General features: G+C 43.8%; 1 protein-coding gene across 1 annotated transcript in view; it reads left to right on the top strand.

The window, feature by feature from the left end:
- Positions 1-21,459, top strand: part of LOC124550936 (esterase FE4-like) — a 128,007-nt gene that overhangs the window by 33,790 nt on the left and 72,758 nt on the right. Inside the window, exon 4 of the mRNA XM_047125744.1 lies at positions 10,845-11,030. Within this exon, the coding sequence (XP_046981700.1) occupies positions 10,845-11,030 (186 nt within the window). The remainder of the gene's footprint in view (positions 1-10,844; positions 11,031-21,459) is intronic.

A 21,459-nucleotide genomic window follows, 5' to 3' on the forward strand; every position in this document is an offset into this window, starting at 1 on the left:
GCAGGAGAGCCAACACCGTGTTACTAGAGGAGGCCGAAAGGCACGCGTTTTAGCTCACGCAGGCTGGCGTGACGTCTGGAACAGGACAAGGAAATTAGACTTTCGAAAAACGGACGTATCTGGTGGAATACTTAACTTTAATCCATTAATGATGAACGTCGGTCTTGACGGTACATGATTCATAATATCAATAGTAACTGATAATGGCGCCTTGCTAGGTCGTAGCAAATGACGTAGCTGAAGGCTATGCTGAACTATCGTCTCGGCAAATGAGAACGTAAGTAGGCAGTGAACCATCGCTAGCAAAGTCGGCTGTACAACTGAGGCGAGTGCTAGGGAGTCTCTCTAGCCTAGACCTGCCGTGTGGCGGCGCTAGGTCTGCAATCACTGATAGTGGCGACACGCGGATCCGACGTATACTACCGGACCGCGGCCGATTTAAAGGCTACCACCTAGCAAGTGTGGTGTCTGGCGGTGACACCACAATGTCCGCATAACATCTTTTCTTTATTTGTGTGTGAGGAATGTTTCCTGAAAGTTTGGCCGTACCTTTTTGTAACACCCTGTGTACCGTATACTGGCGCAGGACGAATATTGAGGAAACACCGAGTAGGAACTGTCTTTTGCCCACCAAATAAAACGCGAGAATTATTGGGAAGTGTCAAAGACGATCTCGGTTTACAGAAGGCCGGCGTATGCCAGATTCCGTGTCGATGTGGGAAGACTTATTTTGGACAGACCGTACGCACCATCGAAGATCGTTGCCGAGAACATCAAAGGCACACTCGACTGAAACATCCAAATAAGTCGGCGGTAGCAGAGCACTGTTTGTCCGAATATCACGAAATGGGCTACCAATAAACCAGTGTCCTGGCACAGACATCTAAATACTGGGACAGCGTCGTTAGAGGGGCTATCAAAATTCGTACCAGGGACGAACTCATCAACCCAGATTGCGGCTACGACCTCAGCAGGGTGTGGTAACCATCTTTGAGTCTAATTACCATAAAAAGACGCTCAGCAAAGTAAACTAACGGGCGACTAGCGCGGACAAGCCCATTACACTGACGCCACCACGGACGCCGACGCCAGCGCCTCACCGACCACGGGCGCGGACCGCGGAGAGAGCGCCTCGCGAGGGGAAGGGATTTAAGACGGCCGCCCGCCCTCAGGAGCTCAGTTCGTCAGCGCGCCTGAGGATGGCCACATGTCTGATCGCCGAAATATTATGCCCGTTGGACACTATGGACCGGCAGTATACACGTGGACTGTTCGAGCAACAAATACGCCGGGAGAAACTGAAGAATCACATCGTTTATGTTATTCAAAAGCCAGCTGCAGTAATCTACACGTTTATGACTGTCATCCTTCTGTAATTGCTGCACAACCGTTATACGATATGGCTTCAAATTAAGACTTTTCAGTATTCCCTGGCAACTCGTCCAACTTTCATGCGCCTGCTGGCCAGTTTACGTGTAGACTTCTTTGGGTTCTGAATAATTCTTCAGCGAATGTCTGCATTAACTTATGGTGTGCGAACTGAAGCAAAACTGTGTTCTTTTACATTTTACATGGATCATTGGTGCGCCAATTTTTATGCAGACTCTGTATTGCTCTATTTGCTGGTACATCTACATCTACATTTACGTATTACTCTTCTATTCACAATTAAGTGCCTAGCAGAGGGTTCAATGAACCACCTTCAAACTGTCTCTCTACCCTTCCACTCTCGAATGGCGCGCGGGAAAAACGAGCACTTAACTTTTTCTGTGCGAGCCCTGATTTCCCTTATTTTATTGTGATGATCATTTCTCCTTATATAGGTGGGTGCCAACAGAACGTTTTCGCAATCGGAGGAGAAACCGGGTGATTGAAATTTCGTGAGAAGATCCCGTCGCAACGAAAAACGCCTTTGTTTTAATGATTACCAGTCCAATTCACGTATTATGTCTGTGGCACTATCTCCCCTATTTCGCGATAATACAAAACGAGCCGCCCTTCTTTGAGCATTTCAATATCATCCGTCAGTCCCACTTGGTACGGATCCCACACCGCACAGCAATACTCCAGAATAGGGCGGACAAGTGTAGTGTAAGCAGTCTCTTTAGTAGATCTGTTGCAGCTTCTAAGTGTTCTGCCAGTGAATCGCAGTCTTTGGTTTGCTCTAGCCACAACATCCTCTATCCGGGTACTTGACCCCGAAAATTTCTCGAGTTTCCTCAATCGAACCTGTTTTTACATATGTTTCCATAATTTCAATTCTTTCTACTACCGAGAAAGTCATTTTGCAGACCGCAAAGAGAAACGTCTAATATTACCGATAAAGTAAACTGAAATGCCGACAGAGGAATGCTATTAATCGATTATTGCATAAAACTCCCCACTGTTGTAGCTGTTTATTTCAGATGTCTGAATATTGCATTCTCATTCAGTGGGGAGGCAGATTACCTTTGAATGCGCCACGCGATATATTACGACTACAACATGTTTTTATAAGACATGTCGCAGACAAGCAGAGAACAAGCGGTGTAAACTCAACAAATGAAAATAATGTACTTCTAAACAGGTATAGCCACACAAAAAGTAGATAATATTACATGGAATCAAATTTTTATGTATTAATTATACAGGAAGAAACCGATGGGAACTTTATATTGTATTAGTTCCACACGTATCTGCTATGCTGGCCTTTCAAACTGCGGCATGTGGCGACACGTATGGGCAGCACACAACAAATGTCAAATTGACAAGATCCACACTATATGCTCGGATATACGAGGATGATTCAGAAAGTAACAGAATATATTTCACTTACAGATGCAAACAAGATGTCACATGTAAGTCTGCAGGCTTTCGTGGCCTTTGTCACTAAAGTTAAAATCTTCTGGGTTGTTAGGCCGCGTCATATTTCCTCTAAAAATAATCGACGTTTCGACCCCTCTGCTGGGACCTTCTTCAGCATCTTCCGATGTCCAGAGACTAGCGTCGCGTTCTCTTATAAAGGGGAGTTTTGCCGCGTTCGTGCTGCAGAAGTGGGAGTATTGGTTAAAATTCTTGTGGCTACCGTTGGTGGGCCATCGTCATAGGCTAATATTCCTCCACTTACGCACAAGACGGGGCGTTATTCGCTAAACTCTTGTGGATACTATTGGTGGCCCATCGTCATTGGATAGAAAGACACTATTCCACACTTCGGCTGGAGAATGGATACTGGCTGAAGTTCCTCCTACTGCTATTGTCTGGCCGTCATCATTGGCTACATGCGAAACGGACAGAGCTGGAGAGGGGGAATGTTTACGCATAATATTTTCCTTCGCCGAGGCGACCTGCAGCGCGTTGTTTCTGTCGCTCGCACGCCGTGGCCGCGTATTTTCTTCCTTGATGGCGGGAAGCCAAGATGCCGGAACCCTATAGCCGTCCCCTCTATTCAAATTACATGCGTTCTTGGAAATTTCACCCGCTTCTCGAACCTTCACCAGCATACGTACGTCATTTAAATCGATGTCTGAGCCACAGTTCTCATGATGTTCCGCCACTGCCGATTTTACATTTTGTTTTAGTAGCGTGTGTCGTTCGTGTTCGTTAAAGCTTTCTCTAACAGTTCTTCCCGTTTCGCCTATATAGACTGTGCCGCAGCCACATGTCACTCGATAGACACCTGCAATGTGGAGACTGTCACGTGCATCGGGTTTTCGTCAGAAAAAATCTTTTATTTTGCTTTGATTAAAGAAAGATGTTCGGATACCGTTTTTCTCTAGAATCCTGCTTATGCAGTCAGTGAGCCCAGAGACGAAAGGTAACCTAACCGAGTGAGAAGGCGGTTCCTCGTCATTTTTATTAGCGTGGTTTATATTCCGCCTAAAAGCCCTGTCCTCTTTAAAAACTTCAACTCCGATTCCAAGTTGTCGTCATCGCTGATACGGAAGGCACGTCGCAGCTTTTGTTCCAAAAATGAACAGCATAGAGACAGAAGTGATGACACTTTCTGCAGGACCTGACCATCATTTTGTAGGACAATGCTCAAGCACGGACAGTGCGAGCTGTTACTGATTTGTTTGACTGATGGGGCTGCTAAGTGCTAAACCATCTACTGCACTCCCCTGACTTAAGCCCTCGTGAGTTCAACTCGATTTCTAAACTGAAGGAAACACTTGAGGGCTTCGCTTCAGAACTGTTACGAATTCGTCTGGCAATAGACCGCGCTGATTCAACTGTCAACACAACTGGCACCGCTAAGAGTATCCTACGACTTCCACATCGCTGGCAACAGCTTATACACAATGCTGGTGACTACTTCAAAGGTCAGTAAAACTTTGAAACACGTATCTATTTTGTACCAGCTGTAAATAAATAGTTGCCTCCATTAAAGATCCAATCCTCGTATTACGTGTGTGTGACATCTTATGGGACTTAACTGCTAAGTTCATCAGTCCCCAAACTTACACACTACTTAACCTAAAGTATCCTAAGGACAAACACACACACCCATGCCCGAGGAAGGACTCGAATCTCCGCCGGGATTAGCCGCACAGTCCATGACTGGAGCGCCTTAGACCGCTCGGCTAATCCCGTGCGGCAATCCTCGTATTGAATATTAAATATGTGCTCTTGTAAAAATATCACGTTTATTCAAGACTCAACTGAACAAACTATTAAGCTAAATAACTAATAAATGGGTGATGGTTGCTGTTCTTAATATCCTTCTCGGCTGAGCTATGAAATTACATTTACAACTGGGTTTTGGAGACCCCGGCAGGATTGATCGTTAATTATGGAAGGGTCAGAAGAATCTTTCAATAGCGACATTCACGCACATGTGCACTTGTCATACAGATTCAAGACAAATATAAGAGTAAAGGAAAAACCTCACCAGTATCCACATGGTCAGCAAACAGTCGATCACTTGGCTTCAGTACCCGAAACAAGTGAACAAGAATTCATTGATAAAAATGAACTGTTAATAATTGCACCGTTCACGAAATTATGAAACTAATTTGGAAGTTTTACGCCGAGAATAACTATGACATGTAACGATTGTCACAATGCGCTAACAAGTGGTCATCACAAACAAAAATTATGCCTAAATTAACCAAATTAGTCAGGATGCATTACTATGAGACACGGCCTGCGAACGTAAGGTTCTCAGACACGTATTTACCACGTGCTACGATAACAAAGACATTGGAAGCTAGATTAAGAACTGAAATCAAAATTAGCGAAGTTTCGGAAATACAGTAGAAGAAGAATGGGTAGCTTTGAGAGATGAAGTAGTGAAGGCAGCAGAGGATCAAGTAGGTAAGAAGACGAGGGCTAGTGGAAATCCTTGGGTAACAGAAGAAATATTGAGTGTAATTGATGAAAGGAGAAAATATAAAAATGCAGTAAATGAAGCAGGCAAAAAGGAATACAAACGTCTCAAAAATGAGATCGACAGGAAGTGCAAAATGGCTAAGCAGGGATGGCTAGAGGACAAATGTAAAAATGTAGAGGTTTATCTCACTAGGGGTAAGATAGATACTGCCTACAGGAAAATTAAAGAGACCTTTGGAGAAAAGAGAACCTCTTGTATGAATATCAAGAGCTCAGATGGAAACCCAGTTCTAAGCATAGAAGAGAAAGCAGAAAGTTGGAAGGAGTATATAGAGGGTCTATACAAGGGCGATGTTCTTGAGGCCAATATTATGGAAATGGAAGAGGATGTAGATGAAGATGAAATGGGAGATACGATACTGCGTGAAGAATTTGACAGAGCACTGAAAGACCTGAGTCGAAACAAGGCCCCAGGAGTAGAGAACATTCCATTAGAACTACTGACGGCCTTGGGAGAGCCAGTCCTGACAGACCTCTACCATATGATGAACAAGATGTGTGAGACAGGTGAAATACCCTCATACTTCAAGAAGAATATAATAATTCCAATCCCAAAGAAAGCAGGCGTTGACGGGTGTGAAAAGTACCGAACTATCAGTTTAATAAGTCACGGATGCAAAATACTATCGCGAATTCTTTACAGACGATTGGAAAAACTGGTAGAAGTCGACCTCAGGGAAGATCAGTTTGGATTCCGTAGAAATAATGGAACACGTGAGGCAATACTGACCCTACGACTTATCTTAGAAGAAAGGTTAAGGAAAGGCAAACCTACGTTTCTAGCATTTGTAGACTTAGAGAAAGCTTTTGACAATGTTGACTGGAATACTCTCTTTCAAATTCTAAAGGTGGGAGGGGTAAAATACAGGAAGCGAAAGGCTATTTGCAATTTGTACAGAAACCAGATGGCAGTTACAAGAGTCGAGGGGCATGATAGGGAAGCAGTGGTTGGGAAGGGAGTGAGACAGTGTTGTAGCCTATCCCCGGTGTTATTCAATGTGTATATTGAGCAAGTAGTGAATGAAACAAAAGAAAAATTCGGAGTAGGAATTAAAATCCATGGAGAAGAAATAAGAACTTTGAGGTTCACCAATGACATTGTAATTCTGTCAGAGACAGCAAAGGGCTTGGAAGAGTAGTTGAACGGAATGGATAGTGTCTTGAAAGGAGGATATAAGAGGAACATCAACAAAAGCTAAACGAGGATAATGGAATGTAGTCGAATTAAGTCGGGTGATGCTGAGGGAATGAGATTAGGAAATGAGACACTTAAAGTAGTAAAGGAATTTCGGTATTTGGGGAGCAAAATAACTGATTATGGTCGAAGTAGAGAGGATATAAAATGTAGACTGGCAATGGCAAGGAAAGCGTTTCTGAAGAAGAGATATTTGTTAACATCGAGTATAGATTTAAAACCAGGAAGTCGTTTCTGAAAGTATTTGTATGGAGTGTAGCAATGTATGGAAGTGAAACGTGGACGACAAATAGTTTGAACAAGAAGAGAATAGCTTTCGAAATTTGGTGCTACAGAAGAATGCTGAAGATTAGATGGGTAGATCACATAATGGCTCTGAGCACTATGGGACTTAACATCTGTGGTCATCAGTCCCCTAGAACTTAGAACTACTTAAACCTAACTAACCTAAGGAAATCACACACATCCATGCCCGAGGCAGGATTTGAACCTGCGACCGCAGCGGTCTCGCGGTTCCAGACTGTAGCACCTAGAACCGCACGGCCACATCGCTGCCCCATGAATTTTGTCACCTACATCTACATCTACATGATTACTCTGCAATTCACACTTAAGTGCCTGGCAGAGGGTTCATCGAACCATTTTCATACTACTTCTCTACCATTCCACTCTCGAACGGCGCGTGGGAAAAAGGAACACCTAAATCTTTCCGTTAGAGCTCTGATTTCTGTTATTTTATTATGATGATCATTTCTCCTTCAGTAGGTGGGTGTCATCAAAATATTTTCGCATTCAGAAGAGAAAGCTGGTGATTGAAATTTCGTAAATAGATCGCGCGGCAAAGGACACCGCGCCGGCCTGTGTGGCCGAGCGGTTCTAGGCGCTTCAGTTTGGAACCGCGTGACCGCTACGGTCGCAGGTTCGAGTCATGCGTAGGGCATGGATGTGTGTGATGTCCTTAGGTTAGTTAGATTTAAATAGTTATAAGTTCTAGGGGACTGATGACCTCATATTTTAAGTCCTATAGTGCTCAGAGCCATTTTTGAAAGGAGACCGCCTTTGTTTCAGTGACTGCCACCCCAACTCGCGTATCATATCAGTGACACTCTCACGCTTATTGCGCGAAAACACGAAACGAGCTGCACTTCTTTGCACTTTTTCGATGTCCTCCGTCAATCCAACCTGGTAAGGATCCCACACCGAGCAGCAATATTCCAGCAGAGGACGGACAAGTGTAATGTAGACTGTCTCTTTAGTGGGTTTGCCGCATCTTCTAAGTGTTCTGCCAACAAAGCGCAGTCTCTATTTCGCCTTCCCCACAGTATTATCTATGTGGTCTTTCCAACTTGAGTTGCTCATAATTGTAATTCCTAGTTATTTAGTCAAATTGACAGCCCTTAGATTTGTGCGATTTCTCGTATACCCAAAATTTATCGGATTTCTTTTAGTACCCATGTGGATGACCTCGCACTTTTCTTTGCTTAGTGCCAATTGCCACTTTTCGCACCATACAGAAGTTCTCTCTAGATCATTTTGTAATTGGAATTGATCGTTTGATGATTTTACAAGGCGGTAAATTACAGCGTCATCTGCAAACAATCTAAAGCGGCTGCTGAGATTATCACCTAGATCATTTATGTAAATCAGGAAAAGCAGAGGGCCTAGGAAATTACCTTGCGGAACGCCAGAAATTATTTCTGTTCTACTCGATGATTTACCGTCTATTGCTACGAACTGTGACCTCTCTGAGAGGAAACCACGAATCCAGTCACATAACTGAGACGATACTCCAATATGCACGCACCTTGATTAATAGTCGCTTGTGAGGAACTGTATCAAAAGCCTTTTGGAAATCTACGAATATGGAATCGATCTGAGATCCTTGTCGACAGCACTCATTACTTCATGGGAATAAAGAGCTATCTGTGTTGCACAAGAACGATATTTTCTGAATCCATGTTGGTTATGTATCAATAAGTCATTTTCTTCAAGGTGATTCATAATGTTCGAGTACAGTATATGCTCCAAAATCCTACTGCAAATTGAGGTCAGTGATATGGGTCTGTAATTCAGTGGGTTACTCGTGTTTCCTTTCTTGAATATTGGTATGACCTGTGCTACTTTCCAGGCTTTAGGAACAGACCTTTCGTCGAGTGAGCGTTTGTGTATGATTGCTATTGTGTCTCCATACTCTGAAAGGAACCTGATTGGTATACCATCTGGACCAGAAGACTTACCTTTCTTAAGTGATTTGAGTTGTTTCGCAACACCTAAGATATCTACTTTTATGTCACTCATACTAACAGTGTACATCAGTGTAAAACTTTTATTGTGAAGTAATTGGAAACGACAGATTCCTCACGTTGACATGGCTGGATGCCGACTGAACGGACAAACGCTCAGACAACACCCATTGTTGCTGCAGGTGAAAACATAATCTGCTTTCTGGATAGCTCTCGTAGTCGGAATAGTATTGAATGCCATATATTTATCTGTCGTACAAGAAAAATTCGACATCCCACCCCTGCCCTGGCGTACGGGACCACAAGTCCCACCGCCACACTTTCACCCGCACATGTTAGGCAAAATTTTTCTGCCTGACTCATGTAGTACTATCACCGTCAGAGGGTGGTACGGGACTACAAGTCCCACCGCCACACCTCCAATGCGAATTGCAGTGACGGAGTCACTGCCCTGTGAAAATTTATTGCTGGATGCCAGATCTGTGTACTGAATTTTCTCACCATATATATCCCAGATTAGCTGCAACTTTACATTACTGGCCATTAAAATTGCTACACCAAGAAGAAATATAGATGGTAAACGGGTATTCATTGGACCAATATATTATACTAGAACTGACATGTCATTACATTTTCACGCAATTTGGGTGCATACATTCTGAGAAATCAGTATCCAGAAAAATCACCTCTGACCTTAATAACGGCCTTGATACGCCTGGGCATTGAGTCAAACAGAGCTTGGATGGCGTGTACAGGTACAGCTGCCCATGCAGCTTCAACACTATACCACAGTTCATCAAGAGTAGTGAGTGGCGTATTGTGACGAGCCAGTTGCTCGGCTACCATTGACCAGACGTTTTCAATTGGTGATAGATCTGGAGAATGTGCTGGCCAGGGCAGCAGTCTAACATTTTCTGTATCCAGAAAGGTCCGTACAAGACCCTGCAACATTCTGTCGTGCATTATCCTCCTGAAATGTAAGGTTTCGCAGAGATCGAATAAAGGGTAGAGCCACGGGTCATAACACATCTGAAATGTAACGTCCACTGTTCAAAGTGCCGTCAATGCAACAAGAGGTGACCGAGACGTGTAACCAATGGCACCCCATACCATGACGCCGGGTTATACGCCAGTACGCAGATGACGAATGCACGCTTCCAATGTGCTTTAACCGCGATGTCGCCAAACACGGATGCGACCATCATGATGTTGTAAACAGAACCTGGATTCATCCGAAAATATATGACGTTTTGCCATTCGTGCACCCAGGTTCGTCGTTGAGTACACCATCGCAGGCGCTCCAGTCTGTGGTGCAGCGTCAAGGGTAATCGCAGCCATGGTCTTCGAGCTGATAGTCCATGCTGCTGAAAACGTCATAGGACTGTTAGTGCAGATGGTTGTTGTCTTGCAAACGTCCCCATCTGTTGACTCAGGGATCGAGACATGGCTGCACGATCCGTTACAGTCATGCGGATAAGATGCCTGTCATCACGACTGCTAGTGATACGAGGCCGTTGGGATACAGCACGGCGTTCCGTATTACACTCCTGAACCCACCGATTCCATATTCTGCTAGCAGTCATTGGATCTCGACCAACGCGAGCAGCAATGTCGCGATACGTTAAACCACAATCGCGATAGGCTACAATCCGACCTTTATCAAAGTCGGAAACGTGATGGTACGCATTTCCCCTTCTTACACGAGGCATCACAACAACGTTTCACCAGGGAACGCCGTTCAACTGCTGTTTGTGTATGAGCAATCGGTTGGAAACTTTCCTCATGTCAGCACGTTGTAGGTGTCGCCAACGGCGCCAACCTTGTGTGAATCCTCTGAAAAGCTAATCATTTGCATATCACAGCATCTTCTTCCTTTCGGTTAAGTTTCGCGTCTGTAGCACGTCATCTTCGTGGTGTAGCAATTTTAATGGACAGTAGTGTAATCATGCATTCTTGCTGCTACACTGGTATTGTTTGCTATCTTACACGTGTCGCAACTTTAACGACCAGCATTGTATGTATTCACTTTGTTGCAGGTTTCCTGAGTACAGGGGACAACGTGGTTCCTGGTAACATGGGCTTCAAGGACCAGGTGTTGGCGCTGCAGTGGGTTCGGGACAACATCTCCAGCTTCGGAGGCGACCCCGACAACGTCACCATCTTCGGGTGCAGCGCTGGCGGCTGGTCCACCCACGCCCTCGTCCTCTCTCCAATGGCAAAGGGTAAACATATGGTAGCATCAACGACCTGTCTGTTGATTGTAGCAGTCATGTACAGGCAGATGTGTAATCATTTAGGTATAATTGTATGATAGTGACAGTGGGTCACCATCAGATACTAATTTAAGTTTGGAATTAAGTAATGAATAAATGAATGAACAAAGAAATGACGGAACAAATGATTGACGGTACAAATGTGGGAATGAATCAATCTTTCCTTCCGACCATTCACAAGTCAAACTCCAACATTGGTGTAGATTACATATTCTCTCTGGCAGTCTGCCACATTTCAAAAGTAGGGCAAATCCTACACAAAGATGAATCTTTTGTAGTTTTTCTCATCTCGTAAGTACTGTTATGGAACATGTTGCTCAGTCAAATGGAATTCAAGCCAGTGTTGAGATCGAAGACGGTAGAGACTGTCTACAGCTCGACTAACATACGTGAAAGTTTAGTTTTCTTAAATTTTAAAATCAGGGTACCCACAGATTTTTAATATTGACAGCATAACTGATAAGCCCATAGTGGTTTATTTCCAACATCATATCACTATTTTGAAAAAATCAAAGAAAATTCATCGTAGGTCACTATGTTTAAATTCAGTACATATTCCACAGCTGTGTTAGAAACAGAAGTTCTGCTGCCTTTCATGCGCAAGCCTTGAATCTGCTGGGAACAGTTTCAGTCAAATTTCTGAATCCCTGTGGGGGAATGGCAGTCCATTCTTTCTCAAGAGCCGAAGCCAGAGTAGACAGTGATTTAGGACGAAGGAATTCTGAGCAACGTTGACGTTCAAAGTCTTAACAAAAGTGTTCTACTGGGTTTCGGTCTGGCGTTGTGCGAACAGTAAAAAACACACAGAAATAAAATTAGGCAAAGTGCTGTTGAAGCAGAACTGTAGGAAATTAGTGAGAGTCACAATGGGGTATAACCACAAACTACGATGTTCCCATAAAATAGCATCACATGCCGTATGGCAGTGTGACAACATATACTACGAGGGTGAGTCAAATGAAAAACTTAAATTTGTAATAATAAATCACAATTTCGCGCCGTTATCCTATAAGTGAAGTGCAAAATGGTTAAGCAGGGACGGCTAGAGGACAAATGTAAGGATGTAGAGGCTTATCTCACTAGAGGTAAGATAGATACTGCCTACAGGAAAATTAAAGAGACCTTTGGAGAAAAGAGAACGACTTGCATGAATATCAAGAGCTCAGATGGAAACCCAGTTCTAAGCAAAGAAGGGAAAGCAGAAAAGTGGAAGGAGTATATAGAGGGTCTATACAAGGGCGATGTACTTGAGAACAATATTATGGAAATGGAAGAGGACGTGGATGAAGATGAAATGGGAGATACGATACTGCGTGAAGAGTTTGACAGAGCACTGAAGGACCTAAGCCAAAACAAGGCCCCGGAAGTAGACAACATCCCATTAGAACTACTGATAGCCTTTAAAGAGCCAGCCCTGACAAAACTCTACCGTCTGGTGAGCAAGATGTATGAGACAGGCGAAATACCCTCAGACTTCAAGAAGAATATAATAATTCCAATCCCAAAGAAAGCAGGTGTTGACAGATGTGAAAATTACCGAACTATAAGTTTAATAAGTCACAGCTGCAAAATACTATCGCGAATTCTTTACAGACAATGGAAAAACTGTTAGGAGATGACCTCGGCGAAAATCAGTTTGGATTCCGTAGAAATGTTGGAACACGTGAGGCAATACTGACCTTACGACTTATCTTAGAAAATAGATTAAGGAAAGGCAAAACCTACGTTTCTAGCATTTGTAGACTTAGAGAAAGCTTTTGACAATGTTGACTGGAATACTCTCTTTCAAATTCTAAAGATGGCAAGGGTAAAATACAGGGAGCGAAAGGCTATTTGCAATTTGTACAGAAACCAGATGGCAGTTTCAAGAGTCGAGGGGCATGATAGGGAGGCAGTGGTTGGGAAGGGAGTGAGACGGTGTTGTAGCCTATCCCCGGTGTTATTCAATCTGTATATTGAGCAAGTAGTGAATGAAACAAAAGAAAAATTCGGAGTAGGTATTAAAATCCATGGTGAAGAAATAAAAACTTTGAGGTTCGCCGATGACATTGCAATTCTGTCAGAGACAGCAAAGGACCTGGGAGAGCAGCTGAACGGAATGGATAGTGTCTTGAAAGGAGGATATAAGATGAACATCAACAAAAGCTAAACGAGGATAATGGAATGTAGTCGAATTAAGTCGGGTGATGCTGAGGGAATGAGATTAGGAAATGAGACACTTAAAGTAGTAAAGGAATTTCGGTATTTGGGGAGCAAAATAACTGATTATGGTCGAAGTAGAGAGGATATAAAATGTAGACTGGCAATGGCAAGGAAAGCGTTTCTGAAGAAGAGATATTTGTTAACATCGAGTATAGATTTAAAACCAGGAAGTCGTTTCTGAAAGTATTTGTATGGAGTGTAGCCACGTATGGAAGTGAAACATTGACGATAAACGGTTTGGACAAGAAGAGAATAGAAGCTTTCGAAATGTGGTGCTACAGAAGAATGCTGAAGATTAGATGGGTAGATCACATAATGGCTCTGAGCACTATGGGACTTAACATCTGTGGTCATCAGTCCCCTCGAACTTAGAACTACTTAAACCTAAATAACCTAAGGACATCACACAAACCCATGCCCGAGGCAGGATTCGAGCCTGCGACCGTAGTGGTAGCGCTGTTCCAGACTGTAGCGCCTAGAACCGCTCGGCCACCCTGGCCGGCCAGATCACATAACTAATGAGGAGGCACTGAATAGAATTGGGGAGAAGAGGAGTTTGTGGCACAACTTGACTAGAAGAAGGGACCGGCTGGTAGGACATGTTCTGAGGCATCGAGGGATCACAAATTTAGCATTGGAGGGCAGCGTGGAGGGTAAAAATCGTAGAGGGAGACCAAGAGATGAATACACTAAGCAGATTCAGAAGCATGTAGGTTGCAGTAAGTGCTGGGAGATGAAGAAGCTTGCACTGGATAGGGTAGCATGGAGAGCTGCATCAAACCAGTCTCAGGATTGAAGACCACAACAACAACAACAGTAACATAACTGCTTGACTTGATGAGCCAAGACTCGTCATGGAATACCAACAAGTATGATACGAGGAAGAATCACAAACTTTTAATTGTAACTTCAAAAAAAAAAAAAAAAAAAAAAGAAGCAAGCTGTGACCGAAAAATCTGGTAGTATTCTCAGCCCTACAGATACATAGACACTACGACAGATCGCTGATAAAAGTGGGGTTGCGCGCCTGTGAGTTCTTTCCTCTTAGACAAATAAAAACGACACATTACGAAGGAATTATCCGAATTGGACAGAAATCGGTACATGTGATGTACATTTACAGACAAACGAATCATTACAACTTCAGAAAAATTTGATGGTTGTTTCAAGAGAAAGAGCTTCATAAATAAAGTCCGTGTGTTACTGTTATTCAAGTAATTATACATAATGCTTCAGACGTTCTCAATTTTGGCGAGATCCAACGACCCTGCTGGTAGGGTTTGGCAAGAACGGAGACATGCAGTAAGAATTCTCGCCTCCTGTGGATGGGCGTTACCTCGCTGGAACGAAAGCCGAGGATGGCTTCTCACAAAGAACAAAAACATGGAGCGCAGAATGCCGTCGACGTACCGCCGTTCTACGAGGGTACCGCGGCTGACAATCAAACGGCTCCTGCTAAGAAATGAAGTGCCACTCCAGACCATCACCCCTCGCTGTCGGGCCATGTGGTGGCTGAAAGACTGGCATCACAGCACTGTCTGGGTCACTTCCAGACCGGTCTGGAATCTCATAGACTGGAGCAGAATTGTCTTCAGTGATCAGTCCCGCTTCGAAGTGATTTCCGATGGTCAGCGTATTACCAGAAGTTTTGGCCTGGGATGCCAAGTCTTTTCTCAGCACGGCACGTGTCGTTGTCATCCTCAGCACCCTTAAGGACATCAGTATGTCGATGTACCGACGATATTCCACGCACCGTACTGTTATCCTTCGTGACAACCCATCCTGGGCTTACATTTTATAAATTTCATGTATTAATTTCGATTTAAATTCTTTTGTTTTATCGCGCCGTTTCTTCGTCCACATTATTGCATTCATTATATCTAATTCTCAATTTGTAATTATAAGTCCGTTTTTCATTTAAATCTTCATCTGTGTTATTTTGTTCATAGAGCAACAAGTAGTTAGTTTATTTTTCAAATTACCATGCAAAAAATTGCACATCTGGTAACGAAAAATCCGCTTTAGACACCGCTGCACAGTGAATATTAATAGATTGTTGCGTCCTTTGCTTTTCAACTGATAGATCGGAATTTTCAAACAATTGAATATCATGACAGATAAGTGTAATTAAATTTTCTATTGGAAAAAGAATGATAGAAAGAAAAAATAAAATAAATGAAGAAAGTTCATACGGCGATTTAAACTACGTGACCAAAGAATAAAAATAAATAAATAATTAAAACCAAGTTATTGATAAAAAATGCTTTAAGTCATTTCGATACAGATTTAAAAATAAAGTAGTTCACTGTATCTGACGAGATTCGAACTCACAATATCTTGCATATGGAGTTATTATCGTATTTTTTTTTTCCTATCCATTACACCACTCAAGCAGACTATACAGGGTGTTACAAAAAGGTACGGCCAAACTTTCAGGAAACATTCCTCACACACAAATAAAGAAAAGATGTTATGTGGATATGTGTCCGGAAACGTTTAATTTCCATGTTAGAGCTCATTTTAGTTTCGTCAGTATGCACTGTATTTCCTCGATTCACCGCCAGTTGGCCCAATTGAAGGAAGGTAATGTTGACTTCGGTGCTTGTGTTGACATTGCGACTTCATGCACGATGGAGCTCCTGCACATTTCAGTCCAAGTGTTCGTACGCTTCTCAACAACAGATTCGGTGACCGATGGATTGGTAGAGACGGACCAATTCCATGGCCTCCACGCTCTCCTGACCTCAACCCTGTTGACTTTCATTTATGGGGGCATTTGAAAGCTCTCGTCTACGCAACCCCGGTACCAAATGTAGAGACTCTTCGTGCTCGTATTGTGGACGGCTGTGATACAATACGCCATTCTCCAGGGCTGCATCAGCGCATCAGGGATTCCATGCGACGGAGGGTGGATTCATGTATCCTCTGTAACGGAGGACATTTTGAACATTTCCTGTAACAAAGTGTTTGAAGTCACGCTGGTACGTTCTGTTGCTGTGTGTTTCCATTCCATGATTAATGTGTTTTGAAGAGAAGTAATAAAATGAGCTCTAACATGGAAAGTAAGCGTTTCCGGTCACATGTCCACATAACATATTTTCTTTCTTTGTGTGTGAGGAATGTTTCCTGAAAGTTTGTCCGTACCTTTTTGTAACACCCTGTATAGTTTGCCTTTTTTAACGGTATTGAGCACCATGCAAAATTCCTAAACTTTTTTCGTCAAATACTCTCAAACGAAGGCGCACTAAGGTGAGTGGCTGCAGGACCTGATACCTGGGATCTTTACCTACATTACCGTATATTCGGTTTCAAGAAGTCAATTGTACCGCTGTGGATGTCTCCTCGTGAATACCTTTAGGAAGGGTTAAACGCTGTCTCTGCTGAGAAACCCTTCGTCCAACACCACTACATTCTCTGGTTGCTGCTCTTCAGGAAGAATGGCATGCCATTCCTCCGCAGACATTTAGACACCTCACTAACAGTGCCACCCCCCCCCCCCTCCCCCAATAGAATTCATGCCTTCATACGTCCCATATTAGTATCTAATAAGATACGTCCGAATACTTTTTATCGAGAAACTAACTAAACTCCTCCCGAACAGGCCATGAAGGCCCAACGGTACCGATCGCCTGCCGTGTCGTCCTCAGTCCATAGGCGCGACTGGATGCGGATATGGAGGGGCATGTGGTCAGCACACCGCTCTCCCGGCCGTATGCCAGTTTACGAGACCGGAGCCGCTATTTCTCAATCAAGTAGCTCTTCAGTTTGCCTCACAAGGGCCGAGTGCACCCCGCTTGCCAACAGCGTTCGGCAGACCGGATGGTGACCCATCCAAGTGATAGCCCAGCCCGACAGCGCTTAACTCCGGTGATCTGACAGGAACCGGTGTTACAACTGCGGCAGGGCGGTTGGTACTTTTTATCAGATAGGGTAAGATAATAGATGCATGTGTAAGTGACAGATGTTGCAACTGACAATAATTACTTACTTGACACTAAGGACTCTCCCTTTAACCTGTGACTGAATGACAGTCGCTTGACCGAAACTGTCCCTAGATGAACACACGTTGGGCAGCTGCTGGTGGTTTCGAGACGCCTTTATTTCAGTGCGAGAGTGGAACAGAAACGAGCCGTGGGCTTACAATGGAATCCTTGAAGGAAAGAACTCCATCTTTTCCCGAAACGCTACTAACGAGGGAAACTCTCCATCGTATCCCACTCAGGTTTAGTGGTAAGAGAGCCCAGTGAACAGACCGTCAAAAACTGTACACATATCGAGCATGAAAAGAGGGTGAATGTGTACTGAACTGTAAAAAAGAAAGGAAAATAGAAAGAGGGAACGGTCCAAGAACAAAAAGTTCAGTATGAGCAGCGGGGAGCAGAAATGGCGTCGTGGTTAAGTGGTTATGGCGTTGGACTGCTACGCGGCCGAGCTTTATTCAAATTTGTGTCTGTGTCGTGGTGTAACGTCCGTTTGCAACAGCGAGGTCTACGATACGGACCTATAATGACAGTTGATTCTGCACAACTACTCTATTACCAGCCGAAAGGAAGCGGCTTTCGAATGGGAACCACATACGTTTGACCACAAGACGACATGTGAAACGAATCCTCCACCAGAAAACACGTCTGGTGTGTCACGCACGGCACTGCTGGCAGTACATAGGAAGCTCTTACCGGCGCAGCTAATGTGTACGACTGGTAAGAGAGTGAGATACACCTCCTTGCCCAGTGTAGGTGTTTTTATGAATGCGAATGTGATCACTCCCAAGGAAATGATGAAAACATAATAGTTCGTCACGTAAGCCGCAGGAAATGAACGCAACAGTTCCGCAATCACACAGTTTCTCTGTGCTCTGTCAAAACATATGGCTTTAGCGTTTTTGAAGTTGCGTACCGTTTTGGAAGTCGTGACACTTGAATTCCTTTGTTGTAACATAGTTCACACCCATTTATTTGTTGTTTTCATTTCTGTGAGACGTCTATATGTTATCTCGCTGCTCTCACTATTCATCACGTTTGCTTGCGACGGAAACGTATTCTAACCACATGACTCATATTCTGTAACCAATGTATAGTATGGCAACTGCCAAGACTACAGAAAGAGAACAAACATTTCAACGACGGGACGTTCATAGCGTTGAGGAAAGCGGACATTAGCGAACAGGATTCGCATTGTATTAGTACGTTGTTGCAGAGAGTGCTACGATACCAGATTGGTGTTGTGTGTCCTTCATCATTTCTCTGTAATAAAAGAAACTGAGTAACGGAATCAACGATTAACTTGAAAGGATGTATTGTGACATCCGCCCAGACCAAACGCAACAAACAATACCGAACAAAATGGAAAAAAATGAAAAAAAAAAACACCATGACCACTTTCCCGTGACACCATTGCTGTGTCAGGTTGCTCTTTATCGCACTTGTTGTTCTTGGACCGCTCACTGTTTATATTTTGCTTTTCTTTTCATAGTTCAGTACACCTTGTTCCTGGCTTCATGCTTGATCTGTGCACAGTTTTTTTATGGGTTATCCGATGGGCAATCTTACCACTAAATCTGAGGGGGTTGCAATGGGGATTTTCCCTTGTGAGGAATCGGACATCTTAAAATCAGCGAAAACTGTTATAGTAAGAATTTATGTTTCTTCGACTAGTTTCGATCTTAAATCATCATCAGATCGACAAATATTACCAAGAATGTGCTAGATTGTCCGTGTCCATCAAAATACAGGCAGAACCTGCCAGCCGTCTCAACCAAGCGCCTGGGTTTCACGATATACACTGACGAAAATGGGAAACGTTACACCATCAAGCACCAGTCCTATACTTCTCAAACATCATGAAAATGTTGAACACATAACGGGCATTCAATTCATAAACTTTCATTGCAATCGGAATTAATTTCCGCCATCAGAGTCAGTATGAGATATCACACCTACTACTACGAAAACACACTTGCATAAGGCTTGTCCAGACTCTCTGCTGTGTGATATTTATATTTCTTTCGCTTTTACTACAGATCCGTTTCGATTATTGTTGCCGTTATCAACTGACCAGCTGTAAATATGAGTGACACTTTCAATGTACACTGAAGAGCTAAAGAAAGTAGTACACCTACCTAACATCGTGTAGGGCGGCCGCGAGCACGCAGAAGTGCCGCAACACGACGTGGCGTGGGCTCGAAGTAGTGCTGGAGGGAGCTGACGCCATGAATCCTGCAGGGTGTCGTAGAGTACGAGGGGGCAAAGATCTCTTCTGAACAGCACATTGCAAGGCATCCCAGATATGCTCAATAACGTTAATGTCTGCGGAGTTTGGTGGCTATCGGAAGTGTTTAAACTCAGAATAGTGTTCCTGGAGCCACTCTGTAGCAATTATGGACGTCTGGGGTGTCGCATTGCCCTGCTGGAATTGCGCAAGTCCGTCGAAATGCACAATGGACACGAATGAGTGCAGGTGATCAGCCGGGATGCTTACGTACCTGTCACCTGTCAGAGTCGTATCTAAGCGAATCAAGGATCCCATATCATTCCAACTGCACACGGCCCACGCCATAACAGAGCCAGCTTGAACAGCCGCCTGCTGACATTCAGGGTCCATCGATTCATGAAGTTGTCTCCATACCCTTTCACGTCTATCTATTCGATACAATTTGAAACGAGACTCGTCCCACGAGGGAACATGTTTCCAGTCATCAAGAGTCCAATGTCGGTATTGACAGACCCAGGCGAGGCATAAAGCTTTGTGTCGTGCAGTTATCAAGGACACGCCAGTGGTCCTTCGGTTCTGAAAGCCCATATCGATGATGTTTCGTAGAATGGTTCGCACGCCGACACGCCCAGTAGTGATATCTGCAGCAATTTGCGGAGGCTTGCACTTCTGTCACGTTGAACGATTCTCTTCAGCCGTCATTGGTCGCGTTGTTGCAGGATCTATTTCTGGCCACAGCGAAATCGATCTGGTGTTTCACCGGATTCCTGATATTCACGGGGCACTCGTGAAATGGTCGTGCGGGAAAATTCCCACTTTATCGCTACCTAGCAGATGCTGTGTCCCATCGCTCGTGCACTGACTTTAACACCAAACTAACTTTAATCGTGATAATGTGCCATTGTAGCGGCAGTAACAGATCTAACAATTACGCCAGACACTTGTTGTCTTATACAGGGTGGTCCATTCATCGTGACCGTGCCAAATATCTCACGAAATAAGCGTCAAAAGAAAACACTACAAAGAAAGAAAGTAGTCTACCTTTAAGGGGGAAACCAGATGCCGCTATGGTTGGCCCGCTAGATGGCGTTGCCCTAAATCAAACGGATCTCAACTGCTTTTTTTTCAAATAGGAACCCCCATTTTTATTACATATTCGCGTGGTACGTAAAGAAATATGAATGTTTAAGTTGGACCACTTTTTTCGCTTTGTGATAGATGGCGCTGTAATAGTCGCAAACATATGGCTCACAATTTTAGACCAACAGTTGGTAACAGGTAGGTTTTTTAAATTAAAATACAGAACTTAGGTGCGTTTGAACATTTTTTTTTCGGTTGTTCCAATGTGATACATGTACCTTTGTGACCTTATCATTTCTGAAAACGCATGCTGTTACAGCGCGAGTACCTGTAAATACCACATTAATGCAATAAATGCTCAAAATGATGTCCGTCAACCTCAGTGCATTTGGCAATACGTCTAACGACATTCGTCTCAACAGCGAGTAGTTCGCCTTCTGTGGTGTTCTCACATGCATTGACAATGCGCTGACGTATGTTGTCAGGCGTTGTCGGTGGATCACGATAGCAAATATCATTCAACTTCCCCACAGAAAGAAATCCGGGGACGTCAGATGCGGTGAACGTGCGGGCCATGGTACGGTGCTTCGACGACCAATCCACCTGTCATGAAATATGCTATTCAATACCGCTTCAACCGCTCGCGAGCTATGTGCCGAACATCCATCACATCGGAAGTAGATAGCCATTCTGTCATGTAGTGAAACATCTTGTAGTAACATCGGTAGAACATTACGTAGTAAATCAGCATACATTGCACCATTTAGACTGCCATCGATAAAATGGGGGCCAATTATCCTTCCACCCATAATGCCGCACCATGCATTAACCCGCCAAGGTCGCTGATGTTCCACTTGTCGCAGCCATCGTGGATTTTCCGTTGCCC

This window comes from Schistocerca americana, chromosome 9, assembly GCF_021461395.2.
Source record: "Schistocerca americana isolate TAMUIC-IGC-003095 chromosome 9, iqSchAmer2.1, whole genome shotgun sequence".
NCBI classification, from domain to species: Eukaryota; Metazoa; Arthropoda; class Insecta; order Orthoptera; family Acrididae; genus Schistocerca; species Schistocerca americana.